The sequence below is a fragment of the Nicotiana tomentosiformis genome, chromosome 5, assembly GCF_000390325.3.
Source record: "Nicotiana tomentosiformis chromosome 5, ASM39032v3, whole genome shotgun sequence".
NCBI lineage: Eukaryota > Viridiplantae > Streptophyta > Magnoliopsida > Solanales > Solanaceae > Nicotiana > Nicotiana tomentosiformis.
In genome coordinates, this window is record NC_090816.1 from 88851631 (window position 1) to 88872672 (window position 21042).

Genomic DNA, 21042 nt, shown 5'->3' on the forward strand with positions numbered 1-21042 from the left:
CAAACACGACAACCAAGTCATAGGAATTACGAAAGGAACATCATTTTCGTGTTTTTATATACTTATAAAATAGTGTGCGCTTTATTTGTGAGAATGGAAAAAAAACAAGAATGAAAAAGGATGCATTGCAGGAGTTATCAGAGTCAGTATCTTTTCAGTCGTTTACCCCAAGCTACTCATCTTTAAGTTGAACTTTGTGCAAGGTCTTAATTAAACTTGCTTCAAATCAAGGACTATTCCTGACAATTATCCAATGTATTAATACTACTCCACAATAAGGTATATGTCACGGGCCTATTTCCTTACATTAGCTAGCGGCACCGAAAGTGCGGATTGTGACAATAGTTTCAAGGAATAGAATGCAATAGCAGACAAGCTAGCTAAGGAGGAACTTAAAAGGTTATTCTTTGATACCTATCATCTATCCCCTCCTACTTTTGTTTTGCCACCCTTAGTGAAGAACCACTTTTGCAAGAAGAATTTTTTACTAATAGAATTTGTAGTATTTTGGCCTAAATGGGAAACTATTATGCTGTTGGGAGCATTACTACGTGTAAACCAAGTTAAGTTTGTATTTCTAGTTTAAGACTAAAAGGAAGAAAGAAAAAAGAAGATACGAGAATAGTATCAATTGAACAATGGGAAAGCAGTGACGTTTATTTGGGCCAAAGGAAAGGGAAGAAGCTTCTGCAATATTCTACATGTTCTTAATTCTTCGTAACAGCGAAAAGTCGAGTTTCTGCAAACTTCCCATATTCTCTAGAAAATCAAAATGAAAAGCCAGAAACTGAATGCCCTTCTGTTTGAAAGAACATAGTGCAGCAGTACAAATAAACTTCAGCTATGAACAAATTTTCATATTGTTCACTACCAAACCTTAATAAATAACCAGGGCGGATGTATTGTGTTACCGACGCTTTCAATTGAACCCAAAACTTTCAACGGGCAGTAAAAATTATTCTCTCCATTTTAATTTATTTGAACCTGTTTGACTGGACACGGAGTTTAAGAAAAAATAAAGATTTTTGGAATTTGTGGTCCTAAACAAATCAGAAAGAGGTCCAGAGTATTTGTGTGATTATAAAAGTTTCTCAGTAACGATAGAGTTGGAAGTTTAAACTAAATTATTTCCAAATGTAGAAATGAGTCATTGTTTTTGAAACGGACCAAAAAGAAAATAGGTTCAATTAAACTGGAACAGAGGGAATAATTATAAAAATAGTACTCCATCCGTTTCAATTTATGCAAACTCATTTGACTGGATACAGAGTTTAAGAAAAGAGATAAAACTTTAGAACTTGTGGTGTAAAATGAGGCACATATATTTTGTGTGGATATAAATCATTGCATAAAGATAAATTGTTTCCAAATAAGAAAATGGGTCTTTTTTTTTGACACAGACTAAAAAGGAAATAAGTTCACATAAATTAAAACGGAGGGGTAGATATGAACACATAACTTAAAAAAGGCGGAACTACAGTAGTGGGTGCGGGTTCGGGCGAACCCAATAACTTTTTTCGGAATCCTGTATTTGTATTGAAATATTTATTAAATCTATATAAATATACACTGCCGAACCCAATAACAAAATGAGTGTTGATTCAACGGTAAGGATTGTGAATTCATTGGGAAAGATGAGGGTTTTATTCGGATTTTATTCCCGCTGAAAGCAGTATTTTATTTTAACATTTAGAACCCACCCTCTTAAATCCCTAGTTCACGTCTTGTTACGTGCTAAAACCTTACAAAGTTTAACCCATAAAATTTAGATGGGTAATCCAAAAACAGAATCACAGACTGCACCAACCACAACAGCTGGAGGCAAGTAGTAAAGGAAAGGAATACGAACAACAAAAAACCAAATCCCAAAAGTAGGTGAAATATCTTTGATTAGATTGCTACTCATAACACTTAAAATCACTGTTAAAAAAGTGATTCCATACCACCATTACATCTCCACACTTAACAGTGGAAAATTACAGATAAAGAAAAAGACTCAAATGTTGACATTGGCAAAAGCTTCAAGGGCCCCACCAGTCAACCTACAAACCCTCCATTCCTGCAAGATTTGAGCCCCCATTTCCTCATAAAACTTGATCGCATTCACATTCCAGTCTAGAACCACCCACTCCACTCTCCCGTACCCCATCTTAGCCGCCTGTGCCGCCACAGTAGACAATAACAACCTCCCAAAACCCTTTCTCCTGTAACACTCCCTCACAAATATATCCTCTATATAAAACCCAGGTTTCGCTAAAAATGACGAATAATTCGGGAAAAACAACACAAACCCAGCAACCACTGCATCATTTCCGCCCGATTTAAACATCTCAGCTTCCGCGTCGGATACCGGGAGATCCAGATTTATAGTCTTATGTATGGGGCTGAAATTGGTGCAGTTTTGGTTGTCGATAGGAAGGAAAGGGTTTTGGGAAACTTCGAGTAGGAAGACGGTAAAGGTAGTGAAGGGAGGCGGGGAGTTCTCAGGGAAGAGAGTGGTGGAGAGAGAAGATTCTGTGGCGGAGAAGAGGTGGGTGAGGCGCTCGAAAACGGCCATCTGGTGGATGAGTTTGTGGATATGGGGAACGTCGGCGTTGGTGGCGAGGCGGATTCGGGAGAAGACCTGGGGGGCAGTCGGAATTAAGTCCTCACGGATGACGGCGGGGGCGGGCGTCGGCGACGGCGGAGGTGCGGCGGCGGCCATTTTCTCGGGGAAGTTGAAACGGGAGAAGGTTTTGCTCAGGTGAATTTGGGGGTTAATGGTTAGTGTGGATGTTGTTGGGGGACTAGATGGACTACTTTATATAGAGCGGTAAAATACATAGAAATTGAAGGGAGAGAGAGGTAAAATAGAAAAAAGAAAAAAAGGCAGAGTTTGTATATCCGTATTTACTTGATTGGATATTATTGAGTATTTTATTTTTACGATATTATTGACTATTGAGTATTGACTAACAGGAGAACGGTCAATTTATTAATCTAATCTTCAAAATTTAACAACTTTATACGTCGTTAGAACATTAGGTCTAATACTACCAGTGGTCTAAAAAAAACTTATTCTAGCTCATAACATGAGAATATTTTTAAACTTTTTAAAAAAGAATTTAGATATGTGTAATTCACCCATTTCATGCTAGAGAATTGTACATAACAAAGGCAAAAGTACGAGATGATTTGCTAATAATAAATGAACCAAAGATGAAATAGGAGCGTAATATTGAACAATTTCATGAAATAGTACATAGACAAATTTGAACTTTCACCTTAGATTAAAATTATACTTAGGTAATTTGGTTGATCGCATACCATAAAGTGATTAAATCTTAAAATTGTGTGTGTGGCTAATATAGAATATAGAGTTCACGACACAAAGCTCATGAATTTCTTAATTTAATCTCTATATAACTAACACAATATCTAGTTTCTGGAATAAAATTTGCATGACTGTTTGGTTAATTTGTGGCATGGGGTTATTACTCATTTAGATTATGAGATAATTTATATATTGTTAATCAAAACATATTATACCATGAGAAATATACAATTCAATATCACATAAGCAGATGCGGATATAAGATTTAAGTTATATGAGGTCAATATTTAAGATTTTTAGCCTTGAATCTATTATATTACTAAAGTTGTGGGTTCATATCTAATATTTATTATAATTTTAATAGAATTTTACCCATAAAATTATGCTGCAGCAAAAGTACTAGGTTCAGATGAATCGGGTATCTCAAAGCTCCATCGGTCCCCGCACATAAGATATTTATGGGACTTTGTTCCTTATAATGATTTGTATTTGGCAACATTTGAAGTGTCGAAAATTGTATAAGTGTAACGACTCGACTGGTCGTTTTGAGTTGTAGCGTTCCGTTCAGTGGTTAGAGGTCTTGAGTGGCTTCATATGGTGTATTATGACTTGCATGTATGGTCGGTTTCGATTTTCGAGTGTTTCAGGATTTGATTTGGAAGAATATTTTTTATTATAGAAATTTAAGTTGAAAATATTGACCGAGGTTTGACTTTTGTGACAATGGCCCTGGAACGGTATTTTGATGGCTCCGGTAGGTTCGTATTGTGATTTTAGACTTTGGCGTATGCCCGTAATTGAATTCGAAGGTCCCTAGGTTGATTTGGTTCATTTTGCCAAAAGTTGGCAATTTAAAGATTTAGAATTTTTTTAAGTTTGACCGTAGGTTGACTTTATGGCTATCAAGTTCGGATTTCTGTTTCGGGACTTTGAATAGGTCCGTTTTGTTATTTGGAACTTATCTGTAAAGTTTGGTGTCATTCCGAGTTGATTTGATAGGAATCAGGCGTGTGGTTAGAAGTTCTTGAATTTCAATGTAAATTTCATGTGATTTGAGGTCCGATTCGTAGTTTCAGATGTTATTATGGTGTTTTGATCGCGCGAGAAAGTTTGTATTATATTTTTAGACTTGTGTGGATGTTTGGTGTGGAACCCCGAGGGCTCGGATGAGTTTCGGACGTGTTTGAAAGAGTTTTAGTTGTGCTGGTTTTGGACAGGTGCATCAGGTCTCGCATATGAGAGATATGGTTTGCATTTGCGGACCTCGCATTTGCGAGGTGGGCATCACATTTGTGAGGTCTGGAGATGATGGCTATTTTCAGATTTACGATAAAGGTTCCACATTTGAGATGTCGCTTTTACGAAGCCTTAGTCGTATTTGCGATAGTGGGTGGGCAGTGACCAGTTCGCATTTGCGAGCTTTTTCCTTGCTTTTGCAATGGGCCCTGCTTCACTTTTGCGAGACTTTTGTTGCGTTTGCAACGTCTTGGGGGGAGGGGCTTGGCAGTGTTCGCTTTTGCGATGGTCGCATTTGCGAACCCAGAGTCGCAAATGCGACTTCTGTAGCTGAACATTTAAATTACGAGACTTAGCTTCATTTTATTATATTTTGGAACCCTAGGCTCGGTAGGAGACGATTTTGAGGAGGGATTTTCACATACAACTATTGGGTAAGTGATTCTGATCAATTTTCAATTATATTACATGATTATATATGAGATTTAACATCTAAATCATGAGATTTGAAGGGAAATCTTGGAAAATTTTGTCTATGTTTTGAAAAATAAAAATTTGAGATTTAAGAGCCGAATTGGACTCGAATTTGGAAATAAATTAAAACATATATATGAACTCGTGGGTTTATGGCTAGTCAAGGTCTACCCTTGGACTCGGGTTTTGACCGGGCGAGCCCATGGTTGACTTTTGTTGACTTTTGGGGAATTGTGTAAAGATCTTAACTTTATTTATTAGGATTTATTTCTCTCGCATTATTTCATATTATTAAATCATTTTTGGCTAGATTTAAGCCAAAGCGGAGGTGAATTTTAGAGGAAAAGCTATTTTTGAGTGTTGATTTGGCCTGGTTGAGGTAAGTATCTTGCCTAATTTAGTGTGAGAGAACTACCCCATAGGGATTGGTTGATTGCACCATTTGAATTATGTGAAAGACGTGTATACGAGGTGACACGTGTGTACACGACTTTATATGTAAAAATTTGACCAGTTGAGACTCTTAGGTTTCTTATATACATTTAATTGATGTTTCCCGATCATTTTTTATCCTCCATTGTTAAATTTACTCTTACATATTTTATTTGAAGTTGTTAGAACATGTTCTATCTTTTGTTGTCAAATATACTCTTATATGCTTTAATTGAATTTGTTGACTCTTTTATTTCCATGTTACCTCTTTCATTATTGAGTCATTCTTATTTGAAGTCGTTGTTACATGTTAGCTCTCTCGTTGTTGAGTTATTCTTATTTGAAGTCATTATTACATGTTCTCTTTCATTGTTGAGCTTATTCTTCCGTTTCATTGTGTTGTTATAATTCTTGTACTGATTTACTTGTCGTACTCCCGTGTTATTGTTGTTGTTGTTGTACTCACTGTTGTTAAGCAGTGGGTTATATGTGGTTGTGGTATTAGAATTTGTTGTTATGGAAATATTGTGGCATATGGACACGTGTGGTGCGAGTTATTATGTTGTGTTGTTATATTTTTGGAACATGTGAGATTGTTGAGAGGATTGTCGAGGTGTGTTTGCACGTGAGTTATCCGTGCTATTATTATTATTGATATTTGCACATGCAGCGAGACAAGGCGGGATATATATGTTGGATTGCGCATGTGGCGAGACAAGGTGGATAATTATTTATGCACGTGTGGCGAGACAAGGCGAACCTTTATTTTATTGTTGCACACGCGGCGAGACAATGAGGCTATATCGAGGATGATTTGTGATGGCCTGGGGGCATTGTTATTGATGATATTTGTATGGTGGCGTGACTTTCTTGCGTGCCATGCATATTGTGAGTTTTGTTATGTTGTTTCCAATGTTCCACACAGTGTCTCTGATCATACCTGTTGACTTAAGCTGTGATAGTATACTTGAACAAGAATACACCGTAAATTGTCACCTATATCAGTCAAGGAGTATAAATCTTGATGTTCATTGATCATATACATGCATTCGTGTATACCTGCCTTTTGTGTGTGGACTGGACTGTTAGCACGTGAGTTATCCGTGCAGATATGAGATATGGTTACTATTGGCACGCGAGTTGTCCGTGTAGATATAAGATATTATTACTATTGGCACGTGAGTTGTCCGTGCGGATATAAGATATTGTTACTATTAGGACGTGAGTTATCCGTGCGGATATGAGGTATTGTTAATGGTATTGGTACGTGAGTTATCCATGCAGCACGTGAATTCTCCGTATAATTGTGATTAATAGTGTGGGCACGAGATACCATATGATTATGATTCATGATTTGGAACTTGTGAGTTGTGATTATAAGGTGTGGTAGCTCAGGGTGATTCTAGTGTAAACATTGTGAAAGAATGGTTGATTAACTGGTTGTCATTGTTTTTCCTTAATTGGTTTCACTGATACTTTAATTGTATTCTCATTATTTGTTGTGTTATCACCTGTTTACTCCTTGTTGCTACATGTTGTTTCTTCCATCCTTTGCTAGCGTTATATTGTTATTCTTTTCATGTTTAGCTTTACATTGATATTTGTTCCTATGTTAGCATTATATTAATATTTTGCACAAGTTATTATATCTAGTAGGTGTCTTGACTGTACCTCGTCACTATTCTTTCGAGGTTAGTCTTGATACTTACTGGGTACCACTGTGGTGTATTCATGCTACGCTTGTTGCATATTTTTGTGCAGATCCAGGTACCTCGGAGCATGCCGATCGTTAGTTAGATGGTTGTGAGTTGCTGCGGAGACTTCAAGGTATACATGCCATCGTGTTTATACGCCTCAGAGTCACCTTCTGTTGTCATTCATTACTACTGTTTATTTTTATTCCAGAACAATATTGTATTTAGAGATTTCTAGTGAACTTGGTAGAGGTTATAACTTCGTACTAGTGGTTTTGAGATATTGTATATCTATTGATCGTTGTTGGCTATGTATGGCATTATTGGTTCATTTTTTATGGTTAAATGATTTAATTATGTTGATAGCTCAACATCTGTTAGGCTCACCTAGTCTTAGGAACTAGGTGCCATCACGACTATCTAAGATGGAATTTTGGGATCGTGACAATAAGAAAGAAAGAATAATCAAATGAAGAAACACAAACAAGAGGACACTCAAGACTCATTCAAATAATAAAACTTAGTTACAGAGCTGAGAAGTGATCATCTGCCACCGTAATTGTGTTATATAGCTTTAAGTAATACCCCAAACCACTGGCAAAGTGCTTTTTACATACATACTCTACCTATTTATGGTCCAGTCGGGAAGCTTTCTTTACTTTTGATGCAGCTTGGAAAAGAAAAAAAAATACATTGGCATCACTTTGATGCAATTGAAAGCAAATTGTACTTGAAAAAAGAAAATATCGGGTCAGGAGTATAAATTAGTAGGATGACCCTCCTTTCGTATAGAAGTATGAAGGGGCATATTCATGCCCTCTTTTAAATTATCTGTTCCAAATCTCAACTTAGTTTTCAATTACTGCTTCCCAGCCAGTAACAACTGCTAAAGAACAGAAACAATTATAGTCCTCCAAATTTAGAAAATCATTTTGACTCTGCACATAATAAAACACCTAAAACTCTCAACTAGAATGGAGAAACTTAGTGTCATGACCCGCCACATCATCATGCTACATAGGTGCCATTTGGCATATATTTTTGTCAGGTGAATAAATTACATTGAAAGGAGGATAGCACTTGTGGGAAAGTTATAGAGAAATTTGGAGATTTTCCTTAGAAGACCCTAGAACCTATGAATTTGCTAGAAAAGTCCTTGGAAGATTCTAGCTATGTAGAGAGTTCTAGAGAGGGAACTTACTTGTAAATAATAAGAAACTTGTGTTTATTGTTTACTCACTAGCTCTTAAGAGACTAGTATATAAATGAATCTATTCATTTGTAACTCACCAAGCAAATCTTAAAGTACTCTATAATACAAAAAGCTTAATTTAAAATTCTCTTGTCTTTCTTATCCAACATCCCCGTAGCGTCTTAAGTGTAGTGTTTTAGGCTGAATTGGCATAGCAAGAACGTGAGCAAGTTGTGCAAGAACGTGATCGAGTTGTCAAGTACCACACATGCACTTTATTTAAGACTAATAATGTGACAACTTGGTATCAGAATAAAGGTTGCAACTAAAGGAATATGAACGACAGAGAAATTAATGTTGCTAACACCCAAGCCAACATCATTCAGGATGCTGTTGACAAAGAGGGCCGTAACAAAAAGGGGAATGCCACTAACAAGAGCTATGAGGTACCGCCAACTTGTATCAAATGAAAGGATTATGTCCCAAGAACCATCTTCCACTAAGGCGAGCGAGGATGAAGTGGAGGTCCTGCCCGAGGACGTCTCGCTCGGTAAAAAATGGGTTATGAAGGTGAACGGGGGGATGAACGCTGTGGAGATCTTTGGCCAACACTTAGGGAAGATGGAAGGCATCCTTAGCGCTCTTGATGGGCACACATGTGAAGAGATTGATCAGAGCATCTGAAATGAATTTGAGGGGTGTAAACAGGCCGAGATAGAGTTAAGGCAAACCATCACTACCTTAGAGTGTAGACTCATGGAGGCACTGGAGAAGCAGGTTGATGCTGGCATGATCGAGGCAGCTAGAAATATTATTATGACAAGGGAGGCTAGGATTGAGGCTCCCAAGCCACCAATATTCAAAGGTGTTCATAACACAAAAGAAGTGGAGAACTTCATTTGGCACTTGGAGAACTACTTCAAGCACAACAAAGTGAGGTACGATAAGTCCAAGATCAACATCGTTGTGTTGAACCTCTCGGAGATTACCATACTGTAGTGGCATCGCAAGTGTGCTGACTTGGAGAAAGGACTATGTAAGATTGAGACGTGGGAGCAGTTCAACAAGGAGTTAAAGAAGCAATTCTACCTGATGAATATAATGTGGTGTACGAGGCTAGACAAGAGCTAAGGGAGCTCCGACAGACGGCCACAATTCGAGAGTACGCGTGCGAGTTCACTACCTTAATGCTGCAAATCCCGACATTATCCGAGGATGATTCCCTCTTGTACTTCATGGATAGGTTGCAAAATTGGGAAAAATAGGAGTTGAGAAGATATCAAGTAGCTAACGTGGATGAGGCCATAGCGATAGCTGAGTTGCTCGTTGACTTCAAGATGGAGAATGCCAAGTCCAAAGGGGGCAACACCGAGAGGTGCAATAGAGATCACGATAAGGACAACGAAAAGGTATGAATAGAAGGGGGCCATCCTATAACAGACAAGGGTCCAAGGGGAAACGATAAGGGGCGGAACAACGGTGACGAGTACGTGCCCCAAGGACGATGCTACTTTTGTAAAGGGCCACATCAAGCGAGGAATGCCCAGAGCTGGGGAAGCATGCAATAATGACTGGGAACTTTACACATGCACACGAGGGTAACATAGGAGATATTGACTCCATGGGGGGGAGGGGGGGATGCGCTTAGAATCTAAGCCAGAAGTAGGGAATTGCAAGTCCTATATTGGCATCGTGCAAATGGAGCATGGTGGCAGCAAAAAATATTGGGCAACATAGTTGAATAGGATGACGAGTTGCAAAGTGATGGCATGCTATCGGACTTAGGCAATGCATCAAGTAGAGGGGTCAAACTTGCTAGCAAGGCTGAGACCACGGAGGACAACCAAGTAGGGAGTGGAAACATGCATTGGATGCTTGAGAAGCTGTTAGACTTGGTTGAGTCATGGGGAGATTCAAGCCAAGAGCAAGGGGAGGCATCTGATGGTTAGAGGATTGAGGTTGTCATGATAAAAAATTCCAACAAAGGGTTCGTGATGACGCATAACACAACTTGCTAGGAAATCCAATACATAACATAATTAAAGGAACACTATTGGGCATAAAACAACGTGAAATCACAAATAAAGGGTAAAGCTCGATAATGTATAACACAACTAAGCCAACAACCGTCTAATACCTCCCAAAATTGGAGTCACTAAGTACATGAGCTTCTATAGAGGCACTAAATACAATGTCTAAAATAATAAATACTCTGTTTGATATGAATAAACTGTAAAAAGTCTAGAAGATGGGTGACATCAAGGCTTGCGGACGAGAGTGCAGTACTACCTCGAGTCTCCGTAACCAAGCAAGCTAGTCTGTCCTCTGAGTGCCATTAGGTCCGATACTAAAATCTGCACTTTTTGTGCAGAAGTATAGTATGAGTACATTTAATCCAATATTATCCATAAGTGTCAAGCCTAACCCCAACGAGGAAGTGTCGAGGCTAAGACAAGACACCTATAAATAAACTTGTGCAGTTAAGTAACAAAATAATAACGGGAGATATAATAGTTAAGAGAACAAGAAAAGTAGCAAGTAAGATAGCAAAATAGGTAACAAGTGAGATAATAAATGTTGTAGCGAAAAGAAATAATACGTGGAATAATGAGAGGAGTAACTAAGGAATATAATGGCGATAACCTCAAATTAACACTAGATAAGTCTTTCACAACAATTCAAGTCCAAGTAATCTGGCAACGCAGCCATGAAATAACATAGCTAAGCTCTCAATCTATATAGTAAAAATAAGGAATAAGAGATATTAATCAAATAAAACGACGTCACCCTTCGTGATTTTACTCTCATCATCACAAGCACGAAAATATCCTTCGTGCATATTCGCTCTTTCTCACAAGCACGAAATCACCCTTCGTGCAATAGTAATAATATAAAGAATCACGGAAATACCATGTGTGCAATTCACTCTTCCTCACCAAGCACAAACATGTAAAGCAGTACCAAGTAAGGTGGGAAGCACAGACAATATCAAGAAGAGTGATTAAACATAAGTTTCCATATGGGAAATAGTCATCACTTTGCACCAATAGCCAAATAAATATTTCATTAGCCTTACTAACCAATATCCCAACAAGCTCAACACAACTACCAACATGAATAGGAATAGTCAAGAGTCTCACAATCTAATTAAGCATAAAAAACATAATACATAAAGCAACAAGATATAAATAAGCTAGTTCTACCCGCATGCTTAATCCATAGTAAACGCATATACACTCATCACCTTGCATATACACCGCTCCCAAAGCATGTAACACATATCAATTAGGTATAATTATATTCTTGTTCTCTTAAATCAAGGTTAACCAATACACTTACCTCTTTTCAAGATAAATCAACCCTCCAATACTGCATTTGCTTTAGCACAAGCGTCCAAACCACTCGAATCTAGCCAATTAATATTCAAATAAGTCAAAATAAGCTTTAGAAACTACCCTAGTATCAAAAGGTTCAATCGTTAACATATTTGAGAAAGTCAACATAAAGTCAACCCGGGACCACACGGTGAAAATCCAAAATTAAGACCAATTCCCATTTATCCATTCTCTTCCGAGTCAAAATATGTAATTTGTATCAAGATTTGACCTCAAATAGAGGTCCAAATCCCCAAAATTAGCCCTCATAAGTTTTTCCCCAAAACCTCAATTTCTACTCTTTAAAGTACTAGATTAGGGATAAACATCTATGAAGAATCATGAAAATAAATTAAAAAACAAGTTAAGTTACTGATCTATGAAGTTGGGATGAAAATCCTCTCTCATTGCTCCTCAATCCATGATTTAGGTTTCAAAAATGGTGAAAACCAACTAAATCCCTATTTTCAACCCTTTTTATACCTGGCGTAAGATGTTCTTTGCGTTAGTGAAGCGCCTGTCGCGTTTGTGAAGGTCAATGGACTACTAGCCATCGCGTTTGTGAAGGATATTGTCCGCCAAAGCCTTCACATTCACGATCCATTGGTGACATTAGCGATGAAGAACCTTCTGCCAACCCTCAAAAACCCATACCCACGCGTTCGCGTGAGGGCTGCCGCGTTCACGAAGGCCAACTCCCCCCGGCCCTCGTGCTCACAATCTTCCCCTCGAATTCACATAGTGTAAAAAGCCCTAGATCCAATTAACTCTTCGTGAATGCGAGACTAGCTCTGCGTTCATGATGCACAACTCACCAACAACACATCATTTGCTGCAAATTGTGCAAAAATGGCCGAAAACCACCCCGAAACTCATTTGAGCCCCCCGACCCCACTCTAAACATTCACACAAGTATATAAACTTCATTCAACTCGCTCGTGAGCTCAAAATACCAAAATAGCATCAAGAATCAAGAATCACACATCAAAACTCAAAGATTTCAAAGTTCATAAGTTTAAATTTTTAACTTTTCAGAATAAGCGCTGAAATGACCTCGAGTGACCTGGGACTTCAACCAAACATGCATACAAGTCCAAGATCATCATACGAGCCTACGAGAATCGTCAAAATATTAATCCGAGATCGTTTTCCAACAATATTAACCGTGATCAACTACAATAAATTTTAAGTTTCAAAATCAAGTCTTCTTTGACAAATCACATTTTAACTTTCTGAAAATCAAGACGGACCATGAACGCAAGTCATAATTCATCAAATAACGCTATGTAAGTTCTCAAATCATGAAACAGGAAGCTAGAACTCAAAATTACCTATCGGGTCGTTACATTCTCCACCACTAAAAGAAATGTTTATCATCGAATGGACATAGAAATATACCTGAACTGGTAAGAATATTTGAATATCTACTCCTCATATCGGACTCACACTCCCAAATAGCCTCCTCAGTTGGTCGACCTTTCCAAAGTACTTTCTCAGAAGAAATATCCTTAGATCTCAATTTCGTACCTACCGATCTAAAATAGCTACCTATTCTTTTTCATAAGTCAAATCCTCATCTAGTGTCATGACCCAAATGGATGGGCCATGACGAGTGCTCGAGTCCTACATATTGAACACCCCTAAGCATACGTCTAAGATATAAACATGAAATAGGGGTAGGTCATGCATAACATCTATCAATACACTACTGAATCATGTGAATAACATACGTGAGCAAACATGCCCAAAACATATATATATATATATATATATATATATATATATATATATATATATATATGCAGAATACGGTATGGCGAGCCGACAAGGCTGCTATGGACAACTATATATCATAATAGAAGCCGACAAGGCCACATACTATCCAACTATACATGACTGTCTACCGACCTCTAATAGAGTGTACAATTGTATAAAGGACGGGACTGGGCCCCGTCATACCCATATATGTATACAAAAATATCGTACCAAAATCCAATAGCAGCTCCAGATCAGATGGAGCACACCAACTCTCGCTGAGCAAGGATCCTAAGGAGGGGGACCGTCAGCCTGTCTACCTGCACTTGCGGGCATGAAACATAGGCCCCAGGCAATAGGGATGTCGGTACAGAAAATGTACCGAGTATGTAAGGCATAACAATCAATATACAAAAAACATGAAAGAAACATGGAGTAAAGGACTCTACATGTAAGTCTGAATAGCTCTATCAATCATGAAACATTTATAATGTCATGCATATGCGTAAAATGTCATATCATGCATAGGTATATGCGTACATAACATCATCAAGCCTCTGAGGGCATCCCATCATATCATCTCAGCCTCAATGGGCGAAATCATCAACGTATACTAACTGATCAGGTGGTAGTGTGTATATAACGTCGTACCCTTTCCCCATACACCATATACATATAATATACATGTATATAATGTCATATGGTCATGGGTCAATGTACATGTTTAAATGAATGCAATGAATAAGAAGTAAGTTAATAATATCTCTCGGAATGTCATAAGATCAATATGCCTTCGGTTAATATCACGAAATAAACTTTATCAACTTATGTATTTTCTGAGACCCATGAACAGACGATATAATAATAGGACATATGGGGAATCAATAACATAGGCAACCCTAGTACTTCTAAGAATAGAGTCATTTGTGAAAGTTGCGTGTTTGCTCGTTTCGTTGTATCATATGGATCATGCCAAAAGGAAAGAAGGGATAGCCTTAACATACCTTATAGAAATCTGTCCAATAACAATGCTAAACGTAGCTCACTGCACCTTAATCTACAATAACGACAGTGAAGCTATTGTCAAGCTACGAATGACTCTCTCATTTATATAACTAAAGTAACTTAATCTATAACAAAACGGGCAGCATTTCCCCTAATTTTACTGCTTCCTCAAGCCTACTATAGGTGAGACAATAACACAATACAATCAACAACTCAAAAATAACATAACTACAATTTGGGACCTTTAATATAACAAAAAACCTAAATATACCATAACACACCCAATCAACAAGTTATCAATTAGCTTGAAATTGCAATGACGAGTGACCAGCCCACTACCCTATCACATGTGGCGTTTATCCATGCCCTTTATCCTTCCAAACTCCATAAATCAGTAGCACAAGAGGCCAACACGAATCATGAACCAAATCTGTATCCAACATCCTAGCCTCACCAGGCTCGAACCAACCAATAGGAGAACAACACTGCCTACTATATAAAGCCTCATGTGGCGCCGTTTGAATGTTGTACTAATAATTTTTGTTGTAGAAACACTATGCCAATGGTAGGATTTGGTCCTACTGGCCTTCGAAATCAATATACATGCCCTCAACATATCCTCAAGGATCTTGACAGTCCGCTCGAATTGGCCATCCCTCTACAGGTTAAATGCAGTGCAGAGCTCACATGTATGTCCAACTCATGCTGAATAGCTCCAAAAGTGTGAAGTGAACTATGTGCCACATTCTAAAATGGTCAAAATAGGCACACTATGTAGACATACAATCTCTCTGATGTAGATCTGAGCCAATCGCTCTGAAGTGTAAGAATTCACCATCGGAATAAAATGCGTGGACTTGGTCAATCAATCCATAATGACCCAAGCAATATCGAACTTCCTCAAAGTCTATGGTAATCCTACCACAAATTCCATAGTAATGCGCTCCCACTTACACTTTGGTGTCACCAACCTCTGAGTCAAACCACCTGGTTTCTGATGTTCATACTTCACCTACTGGCAATTCAGGCACCATGAAACATGCTCAACGATGTCTTTATTCATCTTCCACCACCAATAATGATGTTTCAATTCACGATACATTTTTGTGATACCTGGATGAACAAAATACCGCAATCTTTGAGCCTCCTCAAGAGTCAAATCTCTCAAACCATAAACATTCAGAACACAAATACAACCATGAAGCCGCATAACACCATCACCTCCAATCATAACCTTCTTAGCACCACCCTGCTGCACCGTGTCTTTCAACAACAACAACAAGTGAGGATCATTAAATTGGAAAGCCTTGATGCGTTCCAACAAATATGATTGTGCACCAATACAATCAAGAACCCTACTAGGCTCCAAAATATCCAACCTTACAAATCTTTTAGCCAAGGCCTGAACATCCATAGCCAATGGCATCTCCATAGAAGGTATAAATGCCAAACTATCCATACTCTCTGCCTTTTTACTCAAGGCATCAACTACCACATTAGCCTTCCCCAGATAATACAATATAGTGAATCATAGTCTTCAACAACTCCAACCATCTCTGCTGCCTCAACTTCAAATCCTTTTACTTGAACAAGTGCTGGAGACTCTGATGGTTAATGTAAACCTTACATGACATGCCATATAAGTAGTGCTTCTAAATCTTGAGCATGTGTACAATAGCTGCCACCACCAAGTCATGCATGGGATAGTTCTTCTCATGGGACTTCAACTGGCGATATACGTAGGCAATTATACTACCACCCTGCATCAAAACTGCACTATGACCAATGCACAAAGCATCACAATACACAATATAAGGCTTTGAACTTGTAGGCACAAATACTTGAGTCATAGTCAAAGAAACCCTGAGTTTCCGATAGCTCTCCTCACACTCATCAGACATCTGAAACGAGCACCCTTCTGGGTCAACTTGATCAATGGGGCTACAACAAATGAAAACCCCTCTGCAAAGCGATGATAGTAGCCTAGCCAACCTGGGAAACTTCGAATCTCTGTAGCTGAAGTAGGTCTAGGCCAATTGTGAACTGCCTAAATCATCTTAAGATCAATCTTGATACCCTCACTAGATAAAACATGACCCAAGAAGACAACTGAGTCCAACCAGAGATCACACTTCGAAAACTTAGCATAAAGCTGATGATCCTTTAAAGTCTGAAGTACAACCCGCATGTGTTGCTCATGCTCCTCTCTACTTCGGGAGCAAACCAGAATATCATCAATGAACACAATCATGAAGAAATCCAAATAAGGCTTGAACACTCAGTTCATCAAATCCATAAAAGCCGCTGGAGCATTAGTCAAACCAAATAATATCACCAAGAAATTGTAATGACCATAGCGAGTTCTAAAGGTTTTCTTAGGAACATCTGATGCCCTAATCTTCACCTAATTATAGCCCGATTCAAATTAATTTTGGAAAACACCTTGGACCCCCGAAGCTGATCAAATAAATCATCAGTGCGAGGCAATGGATACTTGTTCTTGATAATAACCTTGTTCAATTGTCATAATTAATGCACATCCTCATAGAAATATCTTTTTTCTTCACAAAGAACTCCAGAGCACCCCAAGGAGAAACACTCGAATAAGAGCCATACGGTATGGTGGCATGTAAATGGGCTGGGTGCTCAGAATCAAGTCAATGCAAAAGTCAATATCTTCATTAGGAAACATGCTAGGTAAATTCATTGGAAACACCTACGAATACTCTCTTGCCACCGACACTGAAACCATATAAGGAACCTCCAAACTAGAATCTCGAATGTAAGCCAAATATGTTAAACATCTCTTTTCAACCATGCGTTAAGCCTTCAAGAATGACACCACCATACTAGTAGAATGGCTAAGGGCCCCTCTCCACTTTAATCTCGGCAACCCTAGCATAGATAAGGTAACAATCTTGGCATGACAATCCAAGATAGCATGATACATGGACAACTAATCCATACCAAGAATAATCTCGAAATCCACTATATCCAACAACAAAAGATCGTCCATGGTATCAAACTCATTAATAGTAACAGCACAAGACCGGTACAGCAGATCAACTACTATAAAATCCCTAACTGATGTAGATACAAAAGCATGTATTCTAAGAGAATCATGAGGCATACTCAAGTGCAATGCAAAATATGAAGACATATAAGAATATGTAGAACCCGAAACAAACAACATTGAAGCATCTCTATGACAGACATAGATAATACTTGTAATAACTGCATCAGGCGACTCCACCCCAGGCCGACCAAGAAAGGCATAACTACAGGGCTGAACCCACTAGTCTTTCCTCCACCTCTATGATGACCTCTACCTGGATGACCTCTACCTTTAGCTTGCTGGCCTCCACCCTTATCTAGCTGACCCCACCCCCAGTTGGTTCAATGGGTAATGTTGCAACTGGTGCCAGAATCATGGCACGAGTACACTACTGTGCATACTGATCTGTGACCTAGGACAAAACCTCACGACGTGCCTTGAATCCCACACACATGGCAACCCCTCTAATTACGTGGTTGTTAAACCTAAAGTTGTCCCTAAAGATTGAATAGCCACCATGGTAACTCTTTATCGCAGGTGCATTAAATGCTGGCTGCTCGGAACGAGGTCCATAAGCACTATGGCTACCTGATGTACCATGTGAAACCTGGAGTGCTAACTATACTGGTCGAATAGCATGGCCTGTACCAAAATGACCCTTGCCTCCAGATGAGGCACCACTGGATCCTCCAAAATGACGAGGCCTCTTATCAAATGCCGTCTCTCTCACCTAGCCTCGAATGCGCTCAACCCTCGTAGAAATATCCACTACTTGAGTGAAAGAAGTCTCAGTCTTGACCTCTTTTGCCATTTGAAGTTGGATACCATAGGTAAGACCCTCTATGAACCTCCGCACCTTCTCCCTCTTAGTAGAGATCACGGTAGTTGCATGGCAAGTCAAATTAAGAAATTTTATCTCATACTTGGTGACTATCATACCCCCTAATAAAGACGCTCAAAATGGTTATGTAGCTCATCTCTCTAAGTAAGGGGAATGAACTTCTCCAAGAACAACTGTGAAAACTGAGCCCATGTAAGAGGAGGTGATTCTGCTGGTCTACTCATATCATAAACCCGCCACCACCTCTTGGCTGAACCATGCATCTAGAAGACGGTAAACTCTACTTAATTGGACTCAATTAGTCCCTAATTACGCAAAGTCTCATGACAATGGTTTAAGAAGTCATGGGCATATCTAAAGATACACCGTTCAAATAAGGATGAGACAAATTTAGGAACCTATCCATCCTCTTTAGCTCATCACCTGACATAGCGGGTCTAACCTCAGGTTGTGCGGAAATGATAGGATAAACTACCCCAACTGGCAACACTCTTAAGTCTAAAGTCCCCGAGCCACCTACTCTGGAGTACGAGCGGCAGGAGTTTGAACTGCCATCGACCTGAGAAGCGGTGGGTGCCATAGAAAACGCACTGGCCTGAGACATACTCTCCATAAAGCCCACCATACAAACCAAGGCATCTGATGTACTAGAGTAGCGACAAACCCCTCTAGGACTTGTGCTAGTCCTATTGTCTCAACCTGAAATGAAGTCTTATCCTCTGGATCTATCTGAGGCTCAGCTAGCGCTGCTCTAACACAAGCTTGAGTAGTTGTGGTTTCTATTCCACGTGCCCCGAGCTGGGTTTTGGCTCTGCCTTTACCTCGACCTCTACCTCGGCCTCTACCCCTTGTAGGGTTTACGACCTAGGGCTCTGGCTCCTGATCAGCTGCAGATGAACCACATGTCTTCAGAATCTGTGAGAGAGTAAGAGAAGAACGATTCAAACTTTAGGATAGAACAAAGTCGCATGATAGAGAAAAAAAGAAAGTACTATTTCCTAAGCCTTATAGCCTCTAGAAGATAAGTACAGCGTCTCCATACCGATCCTAAAGACTACCAAATTTGCTCATGACTCGTGAGACCTATGTAACATAGTACTCTGATAGCAACTTGTCATGACCCAAAATCTCAACCAAGGGATCATGATGGAGCCTAACACTGCTTGCTAGGCAATCTAACACATCACAAAAATAAAGAAATAATTTTGGACATAAAACAACATAAAATCATAAATAAAGTGTAAAGCTCGATAATGTAAAACACAACTAATCCAACAACCGTCTAATACCTCCTAGAATTAAAGTCACTAAGTACATGATCTTCCATAGAGTTACTAAATACAATGTCTGAATTAATAAATACACTATTTGATATGAATATACAGTAAAAAGTTTAGAATATGGGTGACATCAAGGCATGCGTACGAGAGCAGAACACTACCTCGAGTCTCAACAACCAAGAAAGCTAATATGCTCTAAGTGCCAATAGGTCTGATGCCAAAATTTGCATAAGGAGTACAAAAGTGTAGTATGAGTACAACTGACCCAATATACTCTGTAAGTGTAAAGGCTAACCCCGACGAGGTAGTCACGAGTCTAAGACAAGACACCTACTAATAAACCTGTGCAGTTAAGTAACGAGAGATATAATAGTTAAGAGAAGAAGAAAAGTAGCAAGTAAGATGGTAAAATAGGTAAGAAGCGATATAACAAATGTAGTAGCAAAAAGAAATAATACGTGGAATAATGAGAGGAGTAACTAAGGAGTATAATGACGATAACCTCAAACTAACACTAGATAAGTCTTTCACAACAATTCATATCCAAGTAATTTGGAAACACAACTATGAGACAACATAGCCAAGATCTCAATTTATGTAGTAAAAATAAGGAATAAGAGATATCAATCAAATGGTACAACATCACCCTTCATGCTTTTACTCTTATCCTCACAAGCACGGAAACACCCTTTGTGCATATTTGCTCTTCTTTACAAGTACGAAAACACCCTTTGTGCAATAGTAATAATATAAAGAAGCACGAAAATACCCTTCATGCACAATTACTCTTCCTCACAAGTACGAAAACACCCTTCATGCAATTCACTCTTCCTCACAAAGCATAAACATGTAAAGCAGTACCAAGTAAGGTGGGAAGCAAAAACAATATCAGGAACTTTCCATATGGAAATAGTCATCACTTTGCACTAATAGCCAAATCAACATTTCAATAGTCTTACTATCAATTATCACAACAAGGTCAATACGGCTACCAACATAAATAGGAATAGTCAAGAGTCTCGCAATCCAATTAAAGCATAAAATACATAATTCATGAAGTAACAAGATGTAAATCAACTAGTTCGACCCGCATGCTTAACCCATAGGAAACACATTTATACTCGTAACCTTGCATATACACTGCTTCCAACACATATAACACATAGAAATTAGGCACAATTATATCCTAATGCCCTCAAATCAAGTTTAACCAAGACACTTGCCTTTTTCCGGAAAAAATCAATCCTCCAATACCGCCTTTCCTTTAGCACAAGCCTCCAAAGCATTCGAATCTAGCCAATTAATACTCAAATAACTTAAAACAAGCTTTAAAAACTATCGTAGTATAAAAAAGGTTCGATCTTTAATATATTTGAGAAAGTCAACAAAAT

The 21042-nt window shown here is 38.7% G+C and overlaps 2 protein-coding genes across 2 annotated transcripts; both read right to left on the bottom strand.

The window, feature by feature from the left end:
- Positions 1-1872: 1872 nt before the first annotated feature.
- LOC104091988 (GCN5-related N-acetyltransferase 8-like) lies at positions 1873-2862 on the bottom strand. The gene has a single exon (XM_009597452.4). It carries the CDS (start codon positions 2702-2704, stop codon positions 1997-1999), a length of 708 nt encoding a protein of 235 aa, XP_009595747.1. The 5' UTR covers positions 2705-2862; the 3' UTR covers positions 1873-1996.
- Positions 2863-15487: 12625 nt separating this feature from the next.
- Positions 15488-16376, bottom strand: LOC138892751 (uncharacterized). The gene is made up of 2 exons (XM_070176487.1): positions 16149-16376; positions 15488-15976 (listed from the first exon to the last, which is right to left on the bottom strand). Exons 1-2 carry the CDS (start codon positions 16374-16376, stop codon positions 15488-15490), a joined length of 717 nt encoding a protein of 238 aa, XP_070032588.1.
- Between the last annotated feature and the right edge of the window lie 4666 nt (positions 16377-21042).

Excerpts from the sequence above, each read along its gene's own strand:
- LOC104091988 (XM_009597452.4), bottom strand. The coding sequence starts at position 2,704 with ATGGCCGCCGCCGCACCTCCGCCGTCGCCGACGCCCGCCCCCGCCGTC.
- LOC138892751 (XM_070176487.1), bottom strand. The coding sequence starts at position 16,376 with ATGTCTGATGAGTGTGAGGAGAGCTATCGGAAACTCAGGGTTTCTTTG. Across the intron at positions 15,977-16,148 it reads ACTTGGTGGTGGCAGCTATT|GCTAATGTGGTAGTTGATGC; the intron begins GTACACATGCTC and ends TATCTGGGGAAG.